At 53.5% G+C, this 22,985-nt stretch overlaps 1 protein-coding gene across 4 annotated transcripts in view; it reads left to right on the plus strand.

Moving 5' to 3' along the window:
• ADARB1 (adenosine deaminase RNA specific B1) overlaps positions 1–22,985 on the plus strand; it is a 117,323-nt gene that overhangs the window by 90,765 nt on the left and 3,573 nt on the right. For 2 of the 4 annotated variants that reach the window (XM_067035269.1, XM_067035270.1), the window contains exons 9-11: positions 4,916–5,097; positions 21,675–21,853; positions 22,661–22,885. In XM_067035269.1, the coding sequence (XP_066891370.1) occupies positions 4,916–5,097; positions 21,675–21,853; positions 22,661–22,840 (541 nt within the window). In that variant the 3' untranslated portion in view covers positions 22,841–22,885. Of the gene's footprint in view, positions 1–4,915; positions 5,098–21,674; positions 21,854–22,660; positions 22,970–22,985 lie in introns of those variants that run through there. The other 2 variants (XM_067035271.1, XM_059065378.2) reach the window with 2 other exon arrangements.

A 22,985-nucleotide genomic window follows, 5' to 3' on the forward strand; every position in this document is an offset into this window, starting at 1 on the left:
GGCTTTTCTGTGAGAGGCTCTGCATTTGGGGGGCGGGGAGGGCAGCAATCCCTGTTTATATAATCATTTCTACAGATGAGGAAAGTAGGGAAAGAACCACAGCTCATTTTGTGGGCTGCCTACCACCTGTATCCCCAAACCAGACCAGGAAGGAAAACAAAATGACAAGTCATCCTCAGTTATAAAAACACTCACATTTACACCGAATCCAATTGTACTTCTAATAGTTTGATCGGTTTTTTCCAAATCTATGACTTCAATCAAAATCTCATCATTTTTCATAGCACTTGACACTCAGGTGGAAAAGTAACCGCGTCGAGCTGAGTGGTAAAGGCAGCAGGGAGGTGTCGTAGAGCACAGACCTGGAGAGGGACGTCCGGCTACATGGTGCCCCAGTTGCGAGTAGGTTCGCCTACACTGAGGAGGAAACGTAACTGGATATGAGTTTATCGATCTCTCATGGAAATCAAGTTTGGGAAGAGGTCACCCGGAGCTGCTGTGGTCGGCTGGTCACCCCGAGGCCGGGTTCCGTCCTCCTGCACGGCCGCCGTGTCGCCCGTCCTCACGTCTCCCCGGTGCCCAGAGCTGGCCAAATCCCCAGCGGCAGGAGGGCCGGACGGGCGGGACTCCAGCGGCTCGGGCTGGCGGGACGACTGCGTTTCACCACCGAGGACGTGGCGTGCGGCCGCGTCTCCTTGCGGAGGGGCCCGGGTTAGCTGCCGTCCGGGGGCGGGGGGTGGAGGCCCTGTTGCTCAGAAGGGAAGTGGCGTGGGGCTGCGGCTGCGGTCTGTGCCACGTGGGGGACGCGTGGACAAGGTGACCCGGCGGGAGTCCATCCTGAGCCAGGGCCGTGTGCGCAGAGGCACCTGCCGACAGATAAAGACCCGGGGCTGCACCGTGGTGCCCGGCGGGCCTCCACCTCGGCGGGCTTCTTCAGCGGGGCACCGGGAGCCCAGATGAGAAACAAGACCGTGACTCAATTTGACCGTGCTGAAATTTTAAAACGTATTTACCAACCCCCCAGAGATACGTTGGAAAGAAAAGCCACACGCTGGGAAAAGAGATCTGACTCACAAACCAGTAAAAGGTTTATAAAGATAATTCCCACAGCTCAGCAAGTCAGAGGCATGGACTGGAAGGGCCTTTGCTGAGGGGCTGTGAACGTTCCATCTTTACTGAAATGGGGGTTCCACCCACGCACATAAAAGTCAGAACCCGGGGACCTGGGCTTCCCTGGTGGCGCAGTGGTTGGGAGTCTGCCTGCCGATGCGGGGGACGCGGGTTCGTGCCCCGGTCCGGGAGGATCCCACGTGCCGCGGAGCGGCTGGGCCCGTGAGCCGTGGCCGCTGAGCCTGCGCGTCCGGAGCCTGTGCTCCGCAACGGGAGAGGCCGCAGCAGTGAGAGGCCCGCGTACCGCAAAAAAAAACAAAAACAAAAAGAACGCGGGGACCCAAGCCCTTAAGATCTGTGCCTTCACTGTGTACAACGGTCGTCATCTCGAAGAATAAGCCGACGCAAGGCAGGAGGAAAGGGACAGCGTGGGGACAAGTGCCCGGGCCTGCCCCCTTCCCACCCCCGTGGCTCCACCACCCAGGGCTAGCGCTCGGCCTGTGATGCTGCCCCCGCTCAGACACGGGGCTGGGACTGGGTGCCAGGTTCCCACACACCCCGGACTCGGCTGCACGTCGAGGGTCCCAGACCCAGCATCCGTGGGTTCAGGAGGTTGCTGGGAAGCCTCACCAATCAGCCAGATGGAGGCGCGTCCGTGGGAGGGGGGGCGCACCCCTCAGCCCTCAGCCCGGGGAGCTTCCAGCCCCGTCCTCGGGGGTCTCTATGCGGACAGATTGACTCCTTGGTCCTTGGAGATCAACTCAACCCCAGCCCCTCTCCCCTCCCGGACCCCCCCTCTAATCTTGTGGTTGGGTCCCCTGGCCACCAGCCCCTGCCTCCCGAGTCGCCTGGTCAGCGTGCACCCGGCCTGGTTGAAAGCGGCTAGCCGCTCAGTATCACGCCACCAAGTGGCCGCACGGCGCCGCGAGGCGGCCAGCTGCTCACAAGCCCCTCCCGTCCCCGCCGTGGGGGAGGGAAGAGTCCCCTGGGCCGTCCAGTCCCTACGGAAGGCCCGCAGCAGGCGCGGGGAGGGCTCACGTGGGTCTTACAGAGGGGCAGGGCCACCTCCCACAGATGGTTCCAGATGGGGACAGGGCAGTGGGCGGGCTTTGGAGTGAGGCCACGGTGGGCCGGGCTGGGGGAGGGGAGCCCTGCTGCCGGGTTCCATCTGGAGGGCAGTCCCGGGAGCCGCGTGGGGCGCGGGGTGGGAGGGGCCCGCGGGGGGCTCCCCGCCTCTGGGTGAGTTCTGTCAGCTGGGCCGGGCGTGGGAGGGAGGGAGGGAGTTCTCGGCACTGCTGAGCCCGGGGGTGGGGGGAGCAGAGACCACCTGCCCGAGGGCAGCAGCTTGACTGTTCAGAGCTCTGGGGGTCCGCCACCTTCACTGTGTGGGCGCAGACTCAGAGGTGGGCCAGGAGGGTGAAGCGGGGTTTTGGCTGTGGCCCCCGGGATCGGGGGGAAGGCTGTAGGTCGGCACAGGGGAGCTGGGCCGGGGACGCGTGACAGCACGACCGTGCTCTGAAGCCCGGACCCCGAGAAGTGACGGAGCAGGAGGGACGCCTGTGTGCAGGGGCGCCAGCACTGCAGCCCCTGAGAGGCGGGGTCGTGGGCTGGGGCCGGTTTCCAGTCTTCACAGAGGGCTGCCCGGGGGGGCGGCGGGCTGCAGGGCGGCGCGCTCCCTACGCGTGCACATCCTCGCTGGTCCCGGAAGGCTCGCTGGCGGGAGCGGCAGCTCCCATTGCCCACCAGGGCCTCCGCAGAGCAACTGCGCCTGGAGTTCTCCGCGAAGCACGTGTTCAGAGCTAACGGCTTGTAACAAGTATAGGTTTCTGCAGGATCGCTGTTTTCAAGTTTGCCCCAGCGGTCTGAATTCAGCTTAGTATGGCCTAAACCCACAAAGAAGCTTCTGATAAGAAGAAGCTTTCTGATAAGAAAGGGTGCCCTGTGGTTTTTGTAAGCACCGAATGTTTCATGCTTTTCCTCACCGGATAGGAAAACGTGTGTTTTAATTTCCTCTTTAGAGGGTGGGAGGGATGGGATGTAGCAATCTGAGGATTTGTCCATTCAGCACGTATTGATCTGTGTATGCCAGGCGCGTAGGGTAAGTGCTGGGGTATTTCCAGTGAACTAAACAGTTCAGTCCCCCTCCACGTGGAGTGTATGTAGGGGAGGGCGGGTGGCGGCGCACGGTAAGTGCCGCAGGAGGTTGGCGGGGAGGGGGAGGGGGATGCGGGGGGGTCAGGTGGGCTCGGGTGGCGGCTGAGGGAGGGCCGCCGAGAGAGGGGCTCTCTGCAGAGACTGAGGTGGGGGCACTGCGGCCGCGCAGCCCAGCACGGGGTGGGGGGGGCCTGGGGGGGAGGTACCAGGCCAGACAGGCTGGCGGGCACCGGCAAGGTGGCGCTTCCTGGGGAGAAGATGGGGTGGGTGGGAGGGCTTGCGCTGAGGAGTGGCCTGGCCTGGATTCCACAGGGTCAGGCGGGAGGGGCCCCGGGGGTGGGGGCGTGTTTGCTGGGCTCCCCGTGGGACGGGGCGGGGAGGTGAGCTGACTCGGGTCCAGCAGAGGCCGTGGCGGCGGCCCCCGATCTATTCCGAGAGGAGGTCCCGCAGGTTTGCTGGCCGCGGGCCGGTGACGGGGGTTTGGCCCGAGCCACGGGGCACGGGCGGGGCAGCTCAGGAGTTTGGGCCGTTCGCCCTGCGTACTGGCGCGGATCCGCTGGGCACGGCGGCGCAGCCGGTGAGAGTGGAGCCACGCCGGGCCGGGCCGGGGCTCCGGGGGCGGAGCCTGGGCCTTGCCTTCGCGCCCCCAGTGCTGGCAGGGCCTGGCGGCCCCCAGCCTCAGCCCCGTCCCCACGTACTGCTGACGCGTGCTGTGCGGGCCGGCTCCCCGCGGCCTCCTACCTGCCGTCGGGGCTGCGGGCGCGGCGGGTCCGGTGCTGGGCTCCCGCCTGACATGGACGAGCCCCTGCTGCCCCTCCCCCGGGACCGGCCGGCCTCCCCGTCGCTTGCCCCCCGTCTGCCTGGCCGCGTCCCCGCCGGGACCCTCCCTGAAGTCGGCAGCCACCGTCTGCCTGGGCACCCTGCCCTCCCTCAGGTTGACTTCCCTCCGTTTTTAATTCTTGCTTCACGTTTGCCTTGTTGCTGCTTTGTCCCCGTAGGACGGCCCGCGGGCTCCAGGGGCGCCTGGGCTGTGCCCCTCGGCTGCCCAGACTCCGCTCCCGGCAGCGCGGGGGCTTGGACGGGACTCCCAAGGCGCGGAGAGCGGCCCTCCGGCTGTGTGTCGGGGCTCGGGCCGCGGCGTGTCTCGTGGTGTCGAGAGCGAAGCCCTGCGGGGTTGGCGGTGTGACGGCGGCGGGGGCGGGGCGGGGGCGGGGCGGGGGCGGGGCTCACTCACGCCAGCCAAACGCAGGGTCAGGGCGGGCGGCCCGCCGCCCGCGAGCAGAAAAGAATCAGTTCCCGGTCCCCGGGGGCTCCTCTACAGCTACCTCTGTATTTATTAGAAGTCATAAAATAAAGATTTATATTTCCTTTTGATTTTTCTCACCAGAAACGTGGCTCGTTGATACCTTTTCAGAGCTAATCTTCAGTAAATGTGTCATCGTGGGAAACATAAAGGCAAAGATCGTGCCTGCAGAAGATAATTTTTAAGCAGATTTTTGAAAACTTCACGCTGCGAAGCGGGTTATTTTTGACCGCCGCCCTCTCGCAGTTGGCTGACACTTGCCCAGAGCGAGCGGTGCCGCACAAGCACGCCGCTGTGGAGGGCGCGGGCCGGGGGGCCGCACTGAGGAGCCTGTCCCTCTGCCTCCAGGTGGAACGTGGTAGGCATCCAGGGGTCCCTGCTCAGCGTCTTTGTGGAGCCGATCTACTTCTCCAGCATCATCCTGGGCAGCCTCTACCACGGGGACCACCTCTCCAGGGCCATGTACCAGCGGATCTCCAACATAGAGGACCTGCCCGCCCTGTACACCCTCAACAAGCCTCTGCTCAGCGGCAAGTATCCCCGGGGCGGCCTCCGTCCTCTGTCCCACGCACCTGATTTTGCAGCCTCTGAGTCCTAGGGGGGAAGCACCAGGGGGAGGCCGCCCTGAGGCTGTGGGGGAGCCCGGGCCAGAGCGGAAGGCGGTGGGCCATCTGAGTGAGTCCCTCGAGGTTACTCTGTCTAGCTGATTGGGAACCTTCCATTTATGGGGAAACCAGAGCCCAGGCTCGGCACCTGTGTGCTTTCCTTTCGCCCGTACTGGCGTGTTCAAGTGCTGTGTCAGTAGCAGAGGCTCACAGGTGCTGTGAAGATCCCGCAGGCAGCGGCCGCCCGAGATGAAGCTGGGCCGGGCCCCGCGGGATACGTCAGCGCGGCGATGAGCCCTGCAGCCGGCCGGCGCCGCACTCCCAGGCCTGCTCGCAGAGGTTGGCGATGGCGGGGGGGCCCGCAACGGGCAGCGGTGTCTCTCGGTGGGGACTTGCCCCTACCCAGCGTGCCCTGTGCTACCAGTTGTTTGTTGTTTCTCTTTTAGAAAGTCAGTGGCTAACAGTAAAGTGAACAAGAGCTTTTGAATTCAAGGGTCCTAACTTCTCAGGTCACCTTTATTTAAAAGGACACAGTTAAGGTATTTTTATCCTTTTGGAAATATCGCTTTACCTACTTTTTAAAGCTGGAACTAAAACCGTAACCCTGAGCTGGAACGCCTCTTGGTGTGCGTGTGTTTTGCCGTGGTCTGTGGTCTTGCTACTAGCCCACCTCTAACTAAGCAAAGCAACGTGGAACTTTATTTGAAAGCTTATCTCTCAGAGCACATGAATTACACAGGAACGGAGAAAAACAAAAGTCGTTTGGGATCAAATTTTACAGCTCTCTAACTTTAACCATTATCTTTTAAGAAAAAAAAAACCAGACTGATAAAATTTGATGGTTGAAATCGTAGCCTCCACACCCATTGAACTTCCACTGGTAGATATGACATAAGTGTATTTTGGTGTGTGTTGGCGTGTAAATTTCTCTCGAGTCAGAAAACAATTTTCCCTGCTTAGTTTGTGTTCTACATTTGAGGAGAGAGTGCTCTGTTTCATTACAGCCGTCACTTGTCTCTTACGTTCACGGCCACTGAAAACATGGTGTGTGAAACACGCGGTATGCAGGAGGTGCCTGGAAATCGTTAGATTTCTAATCGTTAGAAATCGTTGCTGACTAGCGCCCTGTCGCGTGGTACTTACTAAGCAGCCTTGCTCCACCACGGCAACCTAAAAAGACAGGACCATTTCGCTAAAGGAATATTCCAAGGTGTTGAAAGGATAGCTCGCCTGTGAAAGTCAAATGTGTTTTATCACATCATAGGTGTACGAAGTGCATCTGTGTCTGTGAAAACATGTGGAAAAACAGTGTTTCAGTTGGCACTGCACCACATATATTTGTTAAAAACGTGAAATTATAAATAAGGAAAGAATCTGCTCTTCCTTCTTCCTCCCCGGTATCATCTCTGACCCCAGAGCCTGGGGCCCACAGGTACCACGGCGGGTGTCGTCAGAGACGAAAGGTTCGAACAGCACAAGTATGGAGGGGGGTGGTGTCAGTGTCCTAAGGTCTTGGGAGGTCACACTCCTTTGAAATGGGCCCCACAGCGGAGCCCTCAAAACGTTCTCACAGCGGGTCCTGCAGTTAGCAAGCGCCCGGGACAGCGGGGCACCCAGCACACCTGGGTTGTCCCATCTGGTCCCCTGGCTGTGCACACGTGGTCCCCTGGCTGTGCACACGTGGTGCGCATGTGTGCGTTTAACGGTTCGCGTCGTGTTTGTCGTTCGTTTTTCACTTCACGGTTTATCGCAGATCGTTCCCACGTTGAAAAGCGAACGATGTGTGACAGCAGCGGGAGAACCATAGTGTTGGAAGGGAGCGAGGAAAACGGACCTGAACGCCGTGCAGAGAGAGGCTGACATAACTAAACGAGGTTTCCTGGAAACCAGAGCAAATCTACGTAGACTTATTTAAAGATTTTGCAGTGGGCTGTTTCTGAAGATGCTGTCGAGGTTAAAATGAGAATTTTATTTTAATTTCAGCATAAACAGCATGCGTTTACTTTCAGAAAGAATTTCTTGGTGGTGAGCCTTGGCCTTGGACGTTCACGTGATGCTCTTCTCCGGCCGCCTGAGCTCTCTCGTTTCTCCTTTGCAGATTAGTTTCAAATCCAGCACCTGCACCTTTCAGGACAGTTCTGGCTTCTCCACTGGACCCCTGAGTCTGAGCTTCTCGACTGGCCCAGTTGGCTGTCCATGTGCGCTGGGGGAACTCAAGAAGAAAGACCAGGGTGTGGACTGGCCCGGTGCCCCGGCTCTGGGGGCCACGGTCACAGCCCGGCTGCCCAGGGTCACGGGGTGAGACTCCCCACAGCGCTGGTTTCACTGCCAGCGATGTCACAAAACAGGAGCACACAGAGGAGGAGGCCGAGGTGGGGAAGCGGGGCTGTGAGCTCACCTCCCCGTGAGCTCCACAAAGACACCTCCACACACGGAGCGCTCCTCCCTGAACACTAGCTGGAAACCGGCAGGACGGTGGCCGTACAGCCAAGGCTGCGAGAAGCAGACATACGTAATTGGGTGGGACGGGAAGAAGAGCCGCGGGTCGGGCCCTGTGCCCCCGGGAGGGGACCCAGAGGAGAAGGGAGATCGCGGGGCCGGCACCAGCCCTGCGGAGTGAGTGTGAGAGCCACAGACAGGGCATCCTAGTCCTGGGGTCCTGCATGTAGGGGACAAGCCTCTCGTTCCTTGGAGAGCCGCTGGGACAGATGGCAAGGCTGGAGAAGCCTGGCCTCCCCGCTGGTGAGGAGCACGGGTGCTGGCTGACCCCAGGCAGGGAGGGGAGAGGTCTGCCTTAGCGTCTGCTTCTGTCCTGCGCTCCCCAGCCTGAGCTGAGCGACCACCCCGGCCCTGCCCACGCCACACCACACCTCGGCACTGGACCTAGGGCAGCCAGGACCTGGGAAAAGACTCGATCTGAGGATGCAGAGGTGACCCAGAGGCCTGGGGTGTGGTCTGGGTGGGGTGATGTCAGCCACTGTTGGTGCTTACTCAGGTGGCCACCCGAATTCCCATGACCGCCTCGGCACATGCCCCAGCCCAGGCTGAGCGGACACCCTGGCCCTGCCCACTCCACTCCGCAGCACAGCACTAGACGGGGGAAAAGATGTGGCCACGGGCTGCTTCTGAGCAGAGCTGCAGACGCCCACACAGGCAGCGCGTCAGGCCCCTTTGGCTTCAGCACTCCCCTCCCTTGGGGCAAAGTACTCAGTGCAGGAGATGGAAAAACACACACTTCAAGGGCACAGAGCCAACTCGAGCCCAACCCTCAGGGCTTCCGCTCCAGCAGCTTGGTTGCTGACCTCACCCCTGACAGGGTGGCGATGGCCACTGAGCAGAGAGGAAGTCCCACCTCACACCCTGCCCCACACCGGCTCCAGCCCCTCCATCTCCAGCCACATCCCCTACCAAGGTGACAGTGGCCAGCATACCCTGAGGAAAGATGTGACTGGTGTCCACATCAAATCCAGCCCTCACAGCAAAGACACTGGGCAAACAGTCTGCATAGTGATGCCCCACATGGGATCATCCCTTGAGGACCACCGTAGGTAACTGCTGCAGGTAAATGCATAGAGACAGGGAAAGTTAAGTAAAATGAAAAGGCAGAGGAACTACTCTCCACTGGAAAAAAGAGAAAACCCCAGAAAAAATAAATAATGTAACAGAAATAAGCAATTTACCAAAGAATTCAAAACATGGGTAACAAAAATCCTAACTGAGTTAGGGAAGAGGATTGCTCTAAACACAGATCTTCTTAATAAAGAATTAGAAAATATAACAAAGACCCAATCAAAAATAGATAATTCAATATCTGAGATTAAAAAGCACTCTAGAAGCCACGAGTAAGAGACTAAATGCCACAGAAGAACACAGAAGTGATCTGGAAGATAGAATAATGGAAATCACCCAATCGGAACAGTAGACAGAAAGACAAATGGAAACAAAACAAAACCAAAAAACGAGGAACATGCGAGATCTCTGGGATAACATCAAATATGCCAACACTCGCATTTTAGGGGTTCTAGAAGGAGGAGAGAGAGAGAGAAGGGTATCGCAATTATGGCTGAAACTTCCTAAACCTAAGGAAGGAAACAGATATCCAGGTACAGGAAGTACAGAGGGTCCCAAACAAAATGAACCCAATCAGACCCACACCAAGATATATAATTAAAATGGCAAAAGTTCAAGATAATGAATTCTAAAGGCAGCAAGAGAAAAACAAGGAGTCAGTTACATGGGAACCCTGATAGGTCTGTCAGCTGATTTCCCTGCAGAAACTTTGCAGGCCAGAAGCGAGTGGCATGATATATTCAAAGTGCTGAAACCTGGGGTGCTCTAACCCAAAAGGTTATCATTTAGAATAGAAAAAGAGATAAAGGATTTCTTAGACAAGCCAAAACTAAAAGAATTTGACAATACTAAACTTACCCCAAAAGAAATGTTGAAGGGTCTTCTCTAAATGGAAAAGAAGTAAGAATATATAGGAAAGAGAAGATCCCAATAGGAAAGGCAAATATATAGTAAGGATTGAAGATCACTTAAATAATCCAGTATGTAATTAAAAGACAAATGTAAAAGCAGCTGTGTCTACAATAAACAGTAAAGGGATAAACATGAAGATGTAAAATATATCAAAAATACAAAATGTGGGGGAGGAGAGTTAAAAATGTAGCTCTTTTAGAATGCATTTGAACTTAAATGACTCAGTTTAAATCAAGTAGTTACGATTATGGGTCAACATATAGGAACCCCAAGGTAACCACAAATCTAGAACCCACAATAGGTACACAGAAACCAAAAAGAAAGGAACCCAAGCATACTACTAAAGAAAATCATCAAACCACACAAGGGAAATGAAAAGAAGAAATGAACAGAGAAGAACTACAAAAACAACTGGAAAACAAGTAATAAAATGGCAATAGGTACATACCTATCAATATTTATAGTTTAAATGTCAATGGACTGAATGCTCTGATCAAAGGACATAGGGTGGCTGATTGGATACTAGATAAGACCCTTCAATATGCTGCCAACAAGAGACTCACTTCAGGGTAAAAGACACACACAGACTGAAAGTGAGGAGATGGAAAAAGATATTCCATGCAAACAGAAACGACAAGAAAGAGGAGATAGCAATACTCACATCAGACAAAATAGCCTAGAACAAAGGCTATAATAAAGACAAAGAAGGACATTATATAATGATAAAGGGAATCAATACAGGAAAAGGATATACTCTTCCTTAACATATACACACCCAATACAGGAGCACCTGAATGTATAAAGGAAATACTAACAGACATAAAGGGACAAATTGACAATAAAACAATAACAGTAGGGGGCTTTAACACTCCCCTCACATCAATGGACAGATCAGACAGAAATCAGTAAGGCAACAGTGGTCTTAAATGACACAATAGACCAGACTTGGTCTTGGACTTGATTGATATCTATAGGAGAGTACATCCAAAACCAGCAGAATACACATTCTTCTCAAGTGCACATGGAATGTTCTCCAGGATAGATTACATACTAGGTCACAAGAAAAGCCTTAACAAATTTAAGAGGATAGAAATTATACCAAGTGTTATTTCTGACCACAATGTTGTTTCTGAAATCAACTGTTGAAATAAAAACAGGAAAAGAAGAAACACTTGGAGACTAAACAACATGCTACTAAAAAAAAACAGTGGGTCAATGAGGAAATCAGAAAATACTTCAAGACAGATGAAAATGGAAACACAACTTCACAAAATCTATGGAATGCAGCAGAAGTGATTCAAGAGGGAAGTTCATGGCAATACAGGCCTTCCTCAGGTAACAAGAAAAACTTCATGTAAACAACCTAGGCTACCATCTACAAAAATTACAAAAAGAAGAACAAACAAAGCCCAAAAGTCAGCAGAAGAAAGAAAATAATAAAGATCAGAGAAGAAATAAAGAGATTTTAAAAAACAATTGAAATGATAAATGAAACCAAGAGCTGGTTTTTTGTACAGATAAACAAAATTGATAAACATTTAGCCAGGCTTATCAAGGAAAAAAAAGAGAGGATCCAAATAAACAAATTAAGAAATGAAAGAGGAGAAATACCAACCGATACCACAGAAATACAAAAAAAAATCATAAGAGAGTACTATGAATAGTTATATGCCAAAAAATTGGACTGAGAAATGGTATGCCAACAAATTGGACAATTTAGTGAGAAACGGACAAATTTCTAGCAACATACAGCCTGGCAAGATGGAGTCAAGAAGAAACAGATAATTTGAGCAGAGCAATCACTAGAAGTGAAATTGAATTTGTAATTAAAAAAAACAAAACAAAACCTCCCAGAAAACAAAAGTCTACAACTGGACAGCTTCACAGGGGAATTCTACCAAACATACAAAGAACATACACCTATCCTTCTTAAACCATTCCTAAAAATTGAAGAGGACGGAATGTTCCCAAATTCATTCTACGAGGCCACCATTACCCTGATACCAAAACCAGATAAGACATCACAAGAAAAGAAAATTATGGGCCAATATCTTTGATGAATATAGATGCAAATATCCCCACAAAATATTAGCAAACCAAATCCAACAATACATAAAAAGGATCATGTACCATGATCAAGTTGGATTTATTCCAGGGTCACAAGGATGGTTTAAAGGTCACAAGTCAATCAGTGTGATACACCACACACCACATCGACAAAATGAAGGATAAAAATCACATGATCGTCTGAATAGATGCAGGAAAAGCATTTGACAAAATTCATCATCCATCATGACAAAAACTCTCATTAAAGTAGGTATAGAGGGAATATACCTCAACATAATAAAGGCCATTTATGACAAGCCCACAGCCAACATAATACTCAGTGGTGAAAGGCTAAAAATTTTCCTGCTAAATGCAGAAACAAGACAATGATGCCCACTCTTGCCATTTCTAGTTAATATAGTATTGGAAGTCCTAGCCACAGCAGTCAGACAAGAAAAAGGAATAAAAGGTATCCAGATTGGAAGGGAAGAGGTAAAACTGTCACTATTTGCAGATGACGTGATAAGTTTTATAGAGAACCCTAAAGTCTCCACTCAAATACTATTAGAACTAATAAGTGAATTCAGCAAGGTTGCAGGATACAAGATTACTACACCGAAATCATTTGTGTTTCTGTACACTAATAATGAAATATCAGAAAGAGAAAATTTTAAAAAATAATCCCATTTAAAAATCACATCAAAAAGAATAAAATACCTGGGAATAAACTTAACCAAGGAGGTGAAAGACCTGAAAGCTATAAAATATTGATGAAGGAAATTGAAGGTGATACAAAGAAATGGGAAGATATCCCATGCTTTTGGATTGGAAGAATTAATATTGTTTAAATGGCCATTCTACCCAAAGAAATCTACAGATATAATGGAATCTCTATCAAAATACCCATGACTTTTTTTTCTCAAAACTAGATCAAATAGTCCTAAAATTCTTATGGAACCACAAAAGACCCTGAATTGCCAAAGCAATCCTGAGAAAAAAGAACAAAGCTGGAGGAATCATGCTCCCTGACTTCAGACTATATTACAAAGCGACAGCACTCAAAGCAGTGTGGTATTGGTGCAAAAACAGATACATAGATCAGTGGAACAGAATAAAGAGTCCAGAAATTAACCCACACACCTATAGCTAATTAATCTTCAACAAAGGAGGCAAGAATATACAATGGATAAAAGACAGTCTCTACAGCAAGTGGTGTTGGAAAAGCTGGGCAGCCGCATGTAAATCAATGAAGTTAGAAGACACCCTCCCACCATACACAAGAATAAACTCAAAATGGTTTAAGGACCTAAGTGTAAGGCCTGAAACCAAAAAATTCCTGGAAGAGAACATAGGTGGAACACTCTTTTTATTTTTTTGAATAAGTTTATTTATTTTATTTATTTGTGGTTGTGTCGGGTTGTTGTTGCTGTGCGTGGGCTTTCTCTAGTTGCGGCAAGCGGGGGCTACTCTTCATTGCAGTGTGCAGGCTTCTCATGGCTGAGGCTTCTTTTGCTGTGGAGCATGGGCTCTAGGCGCGCGGGCTTCAGTAGTTGCAGCACACGGGCTCAGTAGTTGTGGCTCGCGGGCTCTAGAGCGCAGGCTCAGTAGTTGTGGTGCACGGGCTTAGTTGCTCCGTGGCATGTGGGATCTTCCTGGACCAGGGCTCGAACCTGTGTCCCCTGCATTGGCAGGCAGATTCTTAACCACCACACCACCAGGGAAGCCCGGTGGAACACTCTTTGACATAAATTATATGGTATTTTCTTGGATCAGTCTCCTAAGGCAAAAGAAATAAATGCAAAAATACATAATGGTACCTAATTAAACTTAAAAGCTTTTGCATAGCAAAGGAAACCACCAATAAAGTGAAAAGACAACCTACGGACTGGGAGAAAGTATTTGCAAATGATATGACTGACAAGGAGCTAATAGCCAAAATATATAAACAGCTCATACAGCTCAATATCAAAAAAGCAAACAACCCAATCAAAAAATGGCCAGAAGACCTGAATAGACATTTTTCCAAAGAAGACATACGGGTGGCTAACAGGAAAAAATGCTCAGCATCACTAGTTTTTAGAGAAATGCAAATCAAAACCATAATGAGGTATTACCTCAACACCTGTCAGAATGGCTGTTATCAAAGTCTACACATACCGAATGTTGGCAAGGATGTGGAGGAAAGGGAACCCTCCTACACTGCTGGTGGGAATGTAAATTGGTGCAGCCACTATGGAGAACAGTATGGAGGTTCTTCAAAAAACTAAAAAAGATAGAACTACCATACGATCCAGCAATTCCACTCCTGGGTATATACAACAAAAACCCCAAACACCAATTCAAAAAGATATACACACCCCAGTGTTCACAGCGGCACTATTTACAGTAGCCAAGACATGGAAGCAACTTAAATGTCCATTGACAGATGAATGGATAAACAAGATGTGCTGTGTATACATATATATGTCTATACACACACACAGTGTAATGTTACTCAGCCATAGAAAAGAATGAAATAATGCCATTTGTAGCAACATGGATGGACCTAGAGATTATCACACTAAGTGAAGTCAGACAAAGACAAATATTATATGATATCACTTATATGTGAACTCTAAAAAATAATACAAATGAATCTGTACACAAACAGAAATAGACTCACAGACATAGCTAACAAACTTATGATTACCAAAGGGGAAAGGGATGGGGAGATAAATTAGGAGTATGGGATTAACAGATGCATACTTCTATGTATTAAATGGATGAACAAAAGGATTTACTGTATAGCACAGGGAATTATACCCAATAACTTGTAGTAACCTATAATGGAGTATAATCTGCAAAAATACCAAATCACTATGCTGTACACCTGAAACTAACATACTATTGTAAATCAACTATGCTTCAATTAAATAAATAATCTATTAAAAATGTTTTAGAGTTAAAAATAAGAGCTAACATCTTTCTTAAATAAACCAAATACATGTTTTTAAAAAAACAGTAACAAACAAGGCAGTGTTGGGGAGTGAATCCTGAGGGATCTGATCTGCGTTCTGAGGGTCTCTGGGGAGATGGTATGGGAGTCGGGTTGCGGGGCGTGGTGCTGTCAGACCAGGACGGAAAGCGGCGCTGCCTGCCAGGGGAAAGCATGTGACTATTTATGATAAGTGGTGAAAGAGCTGATTTTGTGTCAAGACAGTGAAGCCTTCAATGAAAGCGAGAATATAAATATGAATAAGAATGAGTGTGTATGTGTTTTCCAGGCAGGAATTGGTGTGGATGTTTTTCTCCTTGCCCCGGTGTCTAGAATAGGGGTCCCCATGCTACGTACACATCCTTCTAGGACAGAATGACCCCCCGAGGAAACAGGAGGGACCAGGTTTGGACCCAGGGTGTGAATTCTTCTTTCTTCCTTTCGTCTCATATACTTTCTGGCCATTATACCTTCTCACTATTATTTTCTTCCCTTTACTTTTGCTGAGTTGATTAAATTGTCTTTTTCTCTTTTTTTATGCTTGTGGTTTGGAAGTTTTAAATCTTATTTTGTTTTCCCCAGTGATTACCCTTAAACTTTTATTTTTTGTTTTTTAATTATTTTATTTATTTTTGGCTGCATTGGGTCTTTGTTGCTGCACGCGGGCTTTCTCTAGTTGCGGTGAGCGGGGGGGGGGCTACTCTTCGTTGTGGTGCTTCTTATGGCGGTGGCTTCTCTTGGTGCAGAGCATGGGCTCTAGGCACGCGGGCTCAGTAGTTGTGGCGCACGGACTTAGTTGCTCCGCGGCCTGTGGGATCTTCCCGGACCAGGACTCGAACCCGTGTCCCCTGCATTGGCAGGCGGATTCTTAACCACTGCGCCACCAGGGAAGCCCATCCTTAAATTTTTAAAAGTGGTTTAAATGTATTTGATTAAAATGTAGCATGAAAAATTAACCAGTATTTGTAAAGGTCACAGCTGGAGGAGAAGTACGACCGCAGGGTGTTTTCCAGTCCACGTCCTTCTCACCCTCATCCTTCTAGATTCTGATGTCATCTTGGATTTTAGAAACTTTCAAAAGGCCCTTCTTAATAAGCCTTCCAGACCTATTATCAATAGTTGTTTGGACAGAAAGAGAAGCGCCACACGTCCTCCTCTAATCACTGTTTCCTGTACCCGTGGGCTCCCCTCTCTTTAATTCCACACTCAGGTTTATTTTTCATTTTGCTGAAATATGTCCTTAATTTAGTGGACGGAGTAGAGTTGTTCGTTGATTGCTTCCTGTTTGATTTTTGGGAAGATGCCTGCGCGGGCGGTGCTCTGCGTCGGGACGCGCCTTCATCCTCTTGTCTGAGGACTGCAGACATCTCGAGCCTGGCCCTGCCCTGAGAACGCCAGCCGTCCTCCTGTCTCCTGTGTCACTGAGCCACCTCGGTTTTCCTTCCTTCCTGGGACCCCCTTTTGTTTTACCCTTGGAGCATTAAATGTATAACTTTCCCCTAAAATTCACAGGTTTCAACAGATAAGGCCTAGGTGTGTGGCCGGTTTTCCTTTTTCCTGCTGGCGACTGTGAACGCTTTCATCTGGGTAATGGAGTCTTCAGGTTGGAGAGATTTTCTTCCGTTTCATCCTTTGCTGTCGTCTCTGTCCTCTCCTGGGGCAGAGCTCCCAGGCCTCGTCCTGAGCCTCCTGCTTCACTGTGTCCTTGGGCCTGCCCCACCGGAGACCCCCGATTTGCTCGCTCACGGCCGCACCAGGGGCCCCGTGCTCTGAGGGACCGGAGTTTGGTGGGGGCAGCTGTCGGGACCGAGCGGAGGCCGGCGCCCCGCGACCCCCCGGGCGTTGTCACAGCTGTTCGCTCACAGGCGCCTCCTCCTGGCTCTGACCCCCGTTCTGGGAGAGGGCGCCACGTCTCCAATTAGGTTTTCGGTTTGTGGCCAAAGAGAGAAACCTCCCGGTGACTGAACCGTCCAGGGACGCTTCCTGAGGAGGACGAGGTGTCCCGGGTGGAGTGGACGGCCGCTGCCTGTTGTGGACGCCCGTGACCTCGAAGTGTGTTCTGAACACTTGAGAGCCTGTGGGATGTGGTTGGCCTGTTGCTTTGTAAAGTGCTCTCTGTGTGGGCGTCTTTACCTATTTTATTGATGACACTTTGGAGGATTTTTCAAAAATAATTGTTAAGCTTCACGGAGCATCGCCCTCACGTCGAATCTCGGGGCAGAGGCGCGCGCTCCGTCCCGTCACGGAACCCGACCCCTCACGCCTGCGCTTGGATCCTCCCCACCCGGTGCGGCGCGGGCCCCGTCACCGCTGCCCACCCCCCTGCAGGTGCCGCCGCGGCAGGGCCCCCGGCAGGTCATGCGCCGCTCAGAACACGAACCTGGCCAAGCGCCGCCCGCAGGACGCAAGCGCCGCGTGTCCCTCCGGCGTCTGCAGCCCCCACCCCGCCCAGGTGTCCCCCGTCCCTGCGTCTGCACCAGCAGCTGCAGTCCCCCTCCGGCCCCCCGGCGCCTTGGTGGGGAAGGGACTGTCCCTTTCGCGCGCCAGCCCGGTGCGGTTCTCGGGGCGAGGCCGGCCTGACCCCCTGTCCCTGTGATGGACCCGCCTTCCGGCCGGCTCGCCACGGGCACGCACGTCGCCTTCTGGACCAGAGCGCCTGGGCTCCTTCCCGGAGTGGGTGTTTTCGCCAGCCCAGCCCGGGCTCGTGTAAGAAGGGAGTCTGATTCGGCCCGAGGTCCCCTGCGCGGAGCCGTGACCCCATCTGGGACTGGGGACAGCAGGACAGGTGTGAGGCCGCCTCGCCCTACAGGCTCACGCTGCCCGCTGGTGCCACCCCCGCTCCGTCAGCTCAGGGGGCCTTTTTTAACGAAAATCAGAACGGGAGTCTCGAAGGTGCTCTGCTCCAGGGGCTGCGGGCTCGGGGCTCACGGCCCCGGCCACACGGCCCGTGTCACCATCACTGTCGGGTGCTGTGTACTTGGTTTCCTTGCACTTCAGCTCGACTCAGGTCTTGGTGTATATGTGCAGAACAAAGACCTCTTTCAGTCCAGATGGTAAAACGACACATTTTCCTGACCATTTAGCAAGTGACTGGCGGTTTCTGTAACGGGAACCCATAGTCACCCTGGATATCTGTTACTCTTCGTTATGTGTGTAATGCATTTGATTACATGTTACTATGTGAGGAATGTAGGAAGTATCTTTACAAGGGCAGTAAAAATATCAGTGCCAGCTGAGTTCTCTAAGTTTTTACTTGTATCAGTTATTAGGCCAATTCACAGTTTCTCTGTACTTTTGCTCGAAAAGTTCTGATTCAGCACAATTAATTTACAGCAACAGAGGGACTCTCATTACCAGACAAAGTTGTTCTTCTTTTATTGTTTTCTGCAAGGTCTGTGCTTAACTTATTACCCTGGTTCTTGCTTTGCAGCCCCGGAAAGACAAGCTCCTTCTTGGCGTCCGTACTACAGCAGTGTTGGCCCCAGAGACTCATAGAGATAAGCTCTGGGCCCATTTGGGGCTCTCTGCTCCAGAGGAAGTGTATGGTTAGTGTTGGAACCTTGGGCTAGCTATTTTCTTTTTGCATTATTTTCTGCATTCTTGCTAAAGATAGTAGTTCAGTCAGCTTAAAATTTTAAAAAAAAATTGAAACATTAGTTAATTGACCATTTCTAGTTTTAATGCAAAATAGTGTAATTCTAAGGTTTAAGTATCATTCAACAGTAACCCTTGATTTTGACCTTGTTGTAGAAAAATAATGGAACTGCAAAGGAAAATAATATAAACATTATCCATTTATTCATGAAAGATTCAACTCTATTATGGTCAGATTCCCCCACCAATCGCACCTAAACAGATTCCGTGGCAAACCCCTCCCTGGCTCCGTACCTGAAAGGCTGTGGCCTTGAATCAGCTCAGCAGCAGCCCGTTGGTTGACCTGCAGGAACTGACTGCACGCCGGGCAGGTGTGCCAGTGACAGCCGCCCGAGACCCAGACGCCTGACAGAGCTGCTGGTGGAAAACCCCAGCGCTCGGGACAGGAACAACCCGGCAGCAGAGTGTGGAGCAAGGAGGCGCAGGAATCAGGGCTGCATTTAACCCCGGACCGGCTGGCTGCCCCGTGCCGTGGGGGCATCTGGGAGGAGGCCGGAGCTCCCTCCCCTGGAGTCCTGCCCATGGCGAGGCTTCCAGGCGAGGGCCAGGCTGGACTCTGGGCTCTTGGTCCGGAAGGGACTTGGGTTCTGGCTTTTCCTCCAGGCTCTTCCTGGAATTGGAGGCCCAGCCCAGAAGGAGGCACAAGAGGCCATGCCGACTGCCTCTATTAATCAGCCGAGATGTTCACTCACAAACACGAATGGACAGCCGCTGTCAAACTTTTGAGGAAAGTAAACACAAAAGAGGTGATCTAGGTAAGAAAATAGAACAGCTAAGAGGAAATGACTCCAAGAACAGCCGAGGATAGAAAGAAGAATAAACCTTACTAATTTGTGGAGAGTATTTAGTAAGTATAGAAATCAAATATTAATTTGAAGGTCTGGGAAATACTCATTTAATGAAGGTCGAGGCAGGCGGCACCGGTCAGTACTGTGGGGGGGGCGGTGACAAGGAGAGGGCGCGGGCGGGGGGCCCTCTGGGGCCAGAGGCTCGGTTTACTGAGCAGATGCTGAGTAGGGGTTGCTCACTCTGGAAAGTAGCACGCTTCGCTATACTTCAGTTAAAACATTCATGGAAGGTGAAATAACTCAGCGCTCGCGTCTTGGAATGAAAAAATGATTCGGCAGTTTAATGGAAAAGGCAGAAACCTTGTGGAACCCTGACGCTGTTCTCAGAGCTGGGTCTGTCTCCCTGGGGGACAGTTTCTAAATGGTCAGCCAGGTAGCAGGTCCCTGCGCTGAGCCCCGAGGCCGGTTGCTGGGGAAGGGGCAGCCCCGGGGCTCGGATAGAGGGGCTGCACCAGGTGCCGGCTTTGCTCTGAGGGGGATCCCGCCGCGGGGGTCGCGTTCATCCGAGAAGGCAGGCGAAGGGCCGGGCCTGCAGTCGGGAGGAGAGGTCAGCCAGAGGTCGGGACTGGCGGGGGGGCCCGCGCTCCCTGCTCTGTCCACGGGGTGTGCTCTCCACCCGGCCACACTGCGGGGACTCCGACCCCTTCCCCGTTCAGACTCTCCTCTGTCTTCCGGGGGATGGTGCGGAGCCAGTCGCCAGCTGGCTTTGCCGGCTCAACCGCCTCCGTGGGGCTCGGGAGACCTCAGAGGGGGCCCGCCGCTGTGGCCAGGAGGACTTAGGTGTCGAACAGGAGATTAGTAGGGACTAGGCAGTGCTGTGGTTGAACGAATAGAGGGCAGTGCACCTCTTTTTTTTTTTCATAAATTTATTTTATTTTCATTTATTATTTTTGGCTGCATTGGGTCTTTGTTGCCGCGCGCGGGCTTTCTCTGGTTGCGGCGAGCGGGGGCTGCTCTTCGTTGCCGCGCGCGGGCTTCTTGTCACAGTGGCTTCTCTTGTTGCGCGCGTGGGCTCTAGAGCGTGTGGGCTTCAGTAGATGCAACGCGTGGGCTCAGTAGTTGTGGCTCACAGGCTCAGTTGCTCCGCGGCACGTGGGATCTTCCCGGACCGGGGCTCGAACCCGTGTCCCCTGCATTGGCAGGCGGATCCTTAACCACCGCGACACCAGGGAAGAATACACCTCTTAATCTGCGCTCCTCCTGTGGACAAATCATCATTTTCTAAGTGTCCATTTAGTGACCCAAAGTCACCCTGTGATTCCCCGCAGAAGCTGTGCTGTAGAGCAGCTGACCCAGGGTGTGGTCCTCCCGGCCCGAGCGAGCTCTGCTCTGTGCCCGAGCCTTGTCCCCCGCATGGGAGCCCCCCAGCTCCACCTGCCCCTGGAAGAAGCCCCCAGGGCGACCATCCGCAGGTCCCCCGGTGGGGCGGCAGCTCCCCACCGTGTCCGTGGGGATGGGGTCTGTGTTGAATGCCAGGACCCTTTAAGAAGCCCCGGCCAGTGCTGCTAAGAGGAAGCTTCTCCATCGCGTCCGGATGTTAGTTCAGAGCCAACCACCCCGTCCTGCGACCAGCCAGCGGAGGGGTGAAGGGGAGGCCGGACAGAGCAGGGGCCCACTCCCCCCCTGCGCGCCCTGGGGGAAGGGGAGCGTCGACGTCCCGTGAAGCGTGCATCGTCCCTTTAAGTGAATTCCCCCGAGGCTGGCGGCCTGTAAACATGAATTTTCTTTATTGTCTTTTCATGCTGCTTTCAGATGAGCTGCTGGTTTGCCCTGAAGAAGTGAGGCTTCTGAGCAAGGCCTGGGCGCCAACTGTGGGCTGCCCGGACCTGCTGTCCTGGCTTTAGCGCTGTGTGAGGGAGGAGTAGATGGTCACCGAGAGCCAGGGCCGGGCTGAAGCCCCCCGGAGGGTCCAGGTGCGGGCCAGCTGCTGTCGTAGGCGCCGTGGCCTCGTGTCTGCCGTCCGCGGGGTCGAACGTCCGGGCTCTACACGCGAGGGGGGCGGCGACCTGAGCGTGTCCAACTTTCAGCCCCAGGACACGAGCCGCGGTCGGTCACGGCAGGAGGGTTGAACCCTGCTGAGAGAGCGCCAGCACGCTCGTCCACGCTCCCCGAGAGTCGGGTTTCCTGGACCGTTCGCGTCTTGCGTGTGAGGCGGGGGCCTGAGGCCCCTGGCCCCGGCAGGCAGCGGCTGAGCGCCCGGCACGCTGTCGAGGAGCAGCGTCGCGCGGGACCCTGAATCACTCCCGCGAGTGGGGCCCCCCTGCACCCAGGCGCCTAGAGCTTTGGCCCCGGGTGAGCTCGGGAGTGCGCGAGGTCTCGGGGTTCGGGGTTTCCGGGGGCCCGCCCGCCTCCCTGCACAGACAGCTGTGTTTCTGGGCGGCAGGGACCGGGGCGGGCCGCCGGGAGGGCAGGCGCGCCTGGCCGGCCGGCCGCCGTCGGGCCGCGTCCCCGCAGCGCCCACGCTGGGCCCCGCGTCACCCGCCCCCGTCTCGTTCCAGGCATCAGCAACGCGGAGGCGCGGCAGCCGGGGAAGGCCCCCAACTTCAGTGTCAACTGGACGGTGGGCGACTCGGCCATCGAGGTCATCAGCGCCACCACGGGGAAGGACGAGCTGGGCCGCGCCTCTCGCCTGTGTAAGCACGCGTTGTACTGTCGCTGGATGCGTGTGCACGGCAAGGTACTGAGGCGCCCTTCCCCACCAGCCTGCCCGGGCGGCCGCCCCACACCTTGTCTCTCCTGGGTGCTCTTGGCTGACAGTCTGGCCCTGGCTCCTCAGATTCACAGCAGGCTCAGCCCCCCTCCCCGCAGACCCCCGCCCCAGCCCTCCGGAACCTGGGGCTCAGCACGCCCACGGGGCCCCCCTCGGGGCCCGCAGCCCTGGGGCGCCCTGGGTTCAAACCTGTGTGTGCGGAGGGCTCGGGCCGGGGGCTGGGGGTTTTGCGGCAGCGCGGCCCTTCTTCCCACATAAACTCTCCTCTAGTGGGTCACTGTGTCGCCGGTTTCCATTTACTTGTAAGTCGTGTCAGTGGCTTTTATCTGTGAGGGACAGAGGGGGCTGCGTCCCCGTGGCGGGACCCTCACCCGCGCAGGGGGCCTTGGGTGGCTGCCCTGCTGATGCTAAGATCTGCACAAAAAATGGGTTGGAGGAGGTGGGGGGGGGGGCTCGAGTTCTCCCTATGACCAAACGGCAGAGGTGTTGTCTGTTAAAGACCTGCAGGTGTGAAACCCGACCTTGGAGTCCGCTGCTGGGCAGCAGCCCGTGTCTGTTTAACCTGGAAGCCGCCACTGGGGCTGAGGATGCAGACCCTCGGGGGCTGTGCAGCGCGGCTCTGTGTGACACGGTCCCCGGGGACGGCACTGTCCCTCGGCTCCCCCCCGAAGCAGCACCGTTCGAAACGCCGTTTTTTGAACATCATACTGAGTTTCGTTTTCTACCGTTGCTGCTTAAACAGTCGCACTTGTGTTTTTTTAAATCTTTTTACAGGTTCCCTCCAACTTACTGCGCTCCAAGATCACCAAACCCAATGTGTACCACGAGTCCAAGCTGGTGGCCAAGGAGTACCAGGCCGCCAAGGCCTGTCTGTTCAGAGCCTTCATCAAGGCCGGGCTGGGCGCCTGGGTGGAGAAGCCCACGGAACAGGACCAGTTCTCACTCACACCCTGACGGGCGTGCAGCGCGGCCCCAAACCTCGCGGCTGAACCGGGGCAGGTGTGGGAAGTGTGGGAGCTGGACGCGCGGCACCGTCCCCAGGGGCAGGCGCGCGGGGCGCAGGGTCTGGCGTCAGGGTCCCGTGTCACCGCCTGGCATC

This window comes from Kogia breviceps, chromosome 5, assembly GCF_026419965.1.
Source record: "Kogia breviceps isolate mKogBre1 chromosome 5, mKogBre1 haplotype 1, whole genome shotgun sequence".
NCBI lineage: Eukaryota > Metazoa > Chordata > Mammalia > Artiodactyla > Physeteridae > Kogia > Kogia breviceps.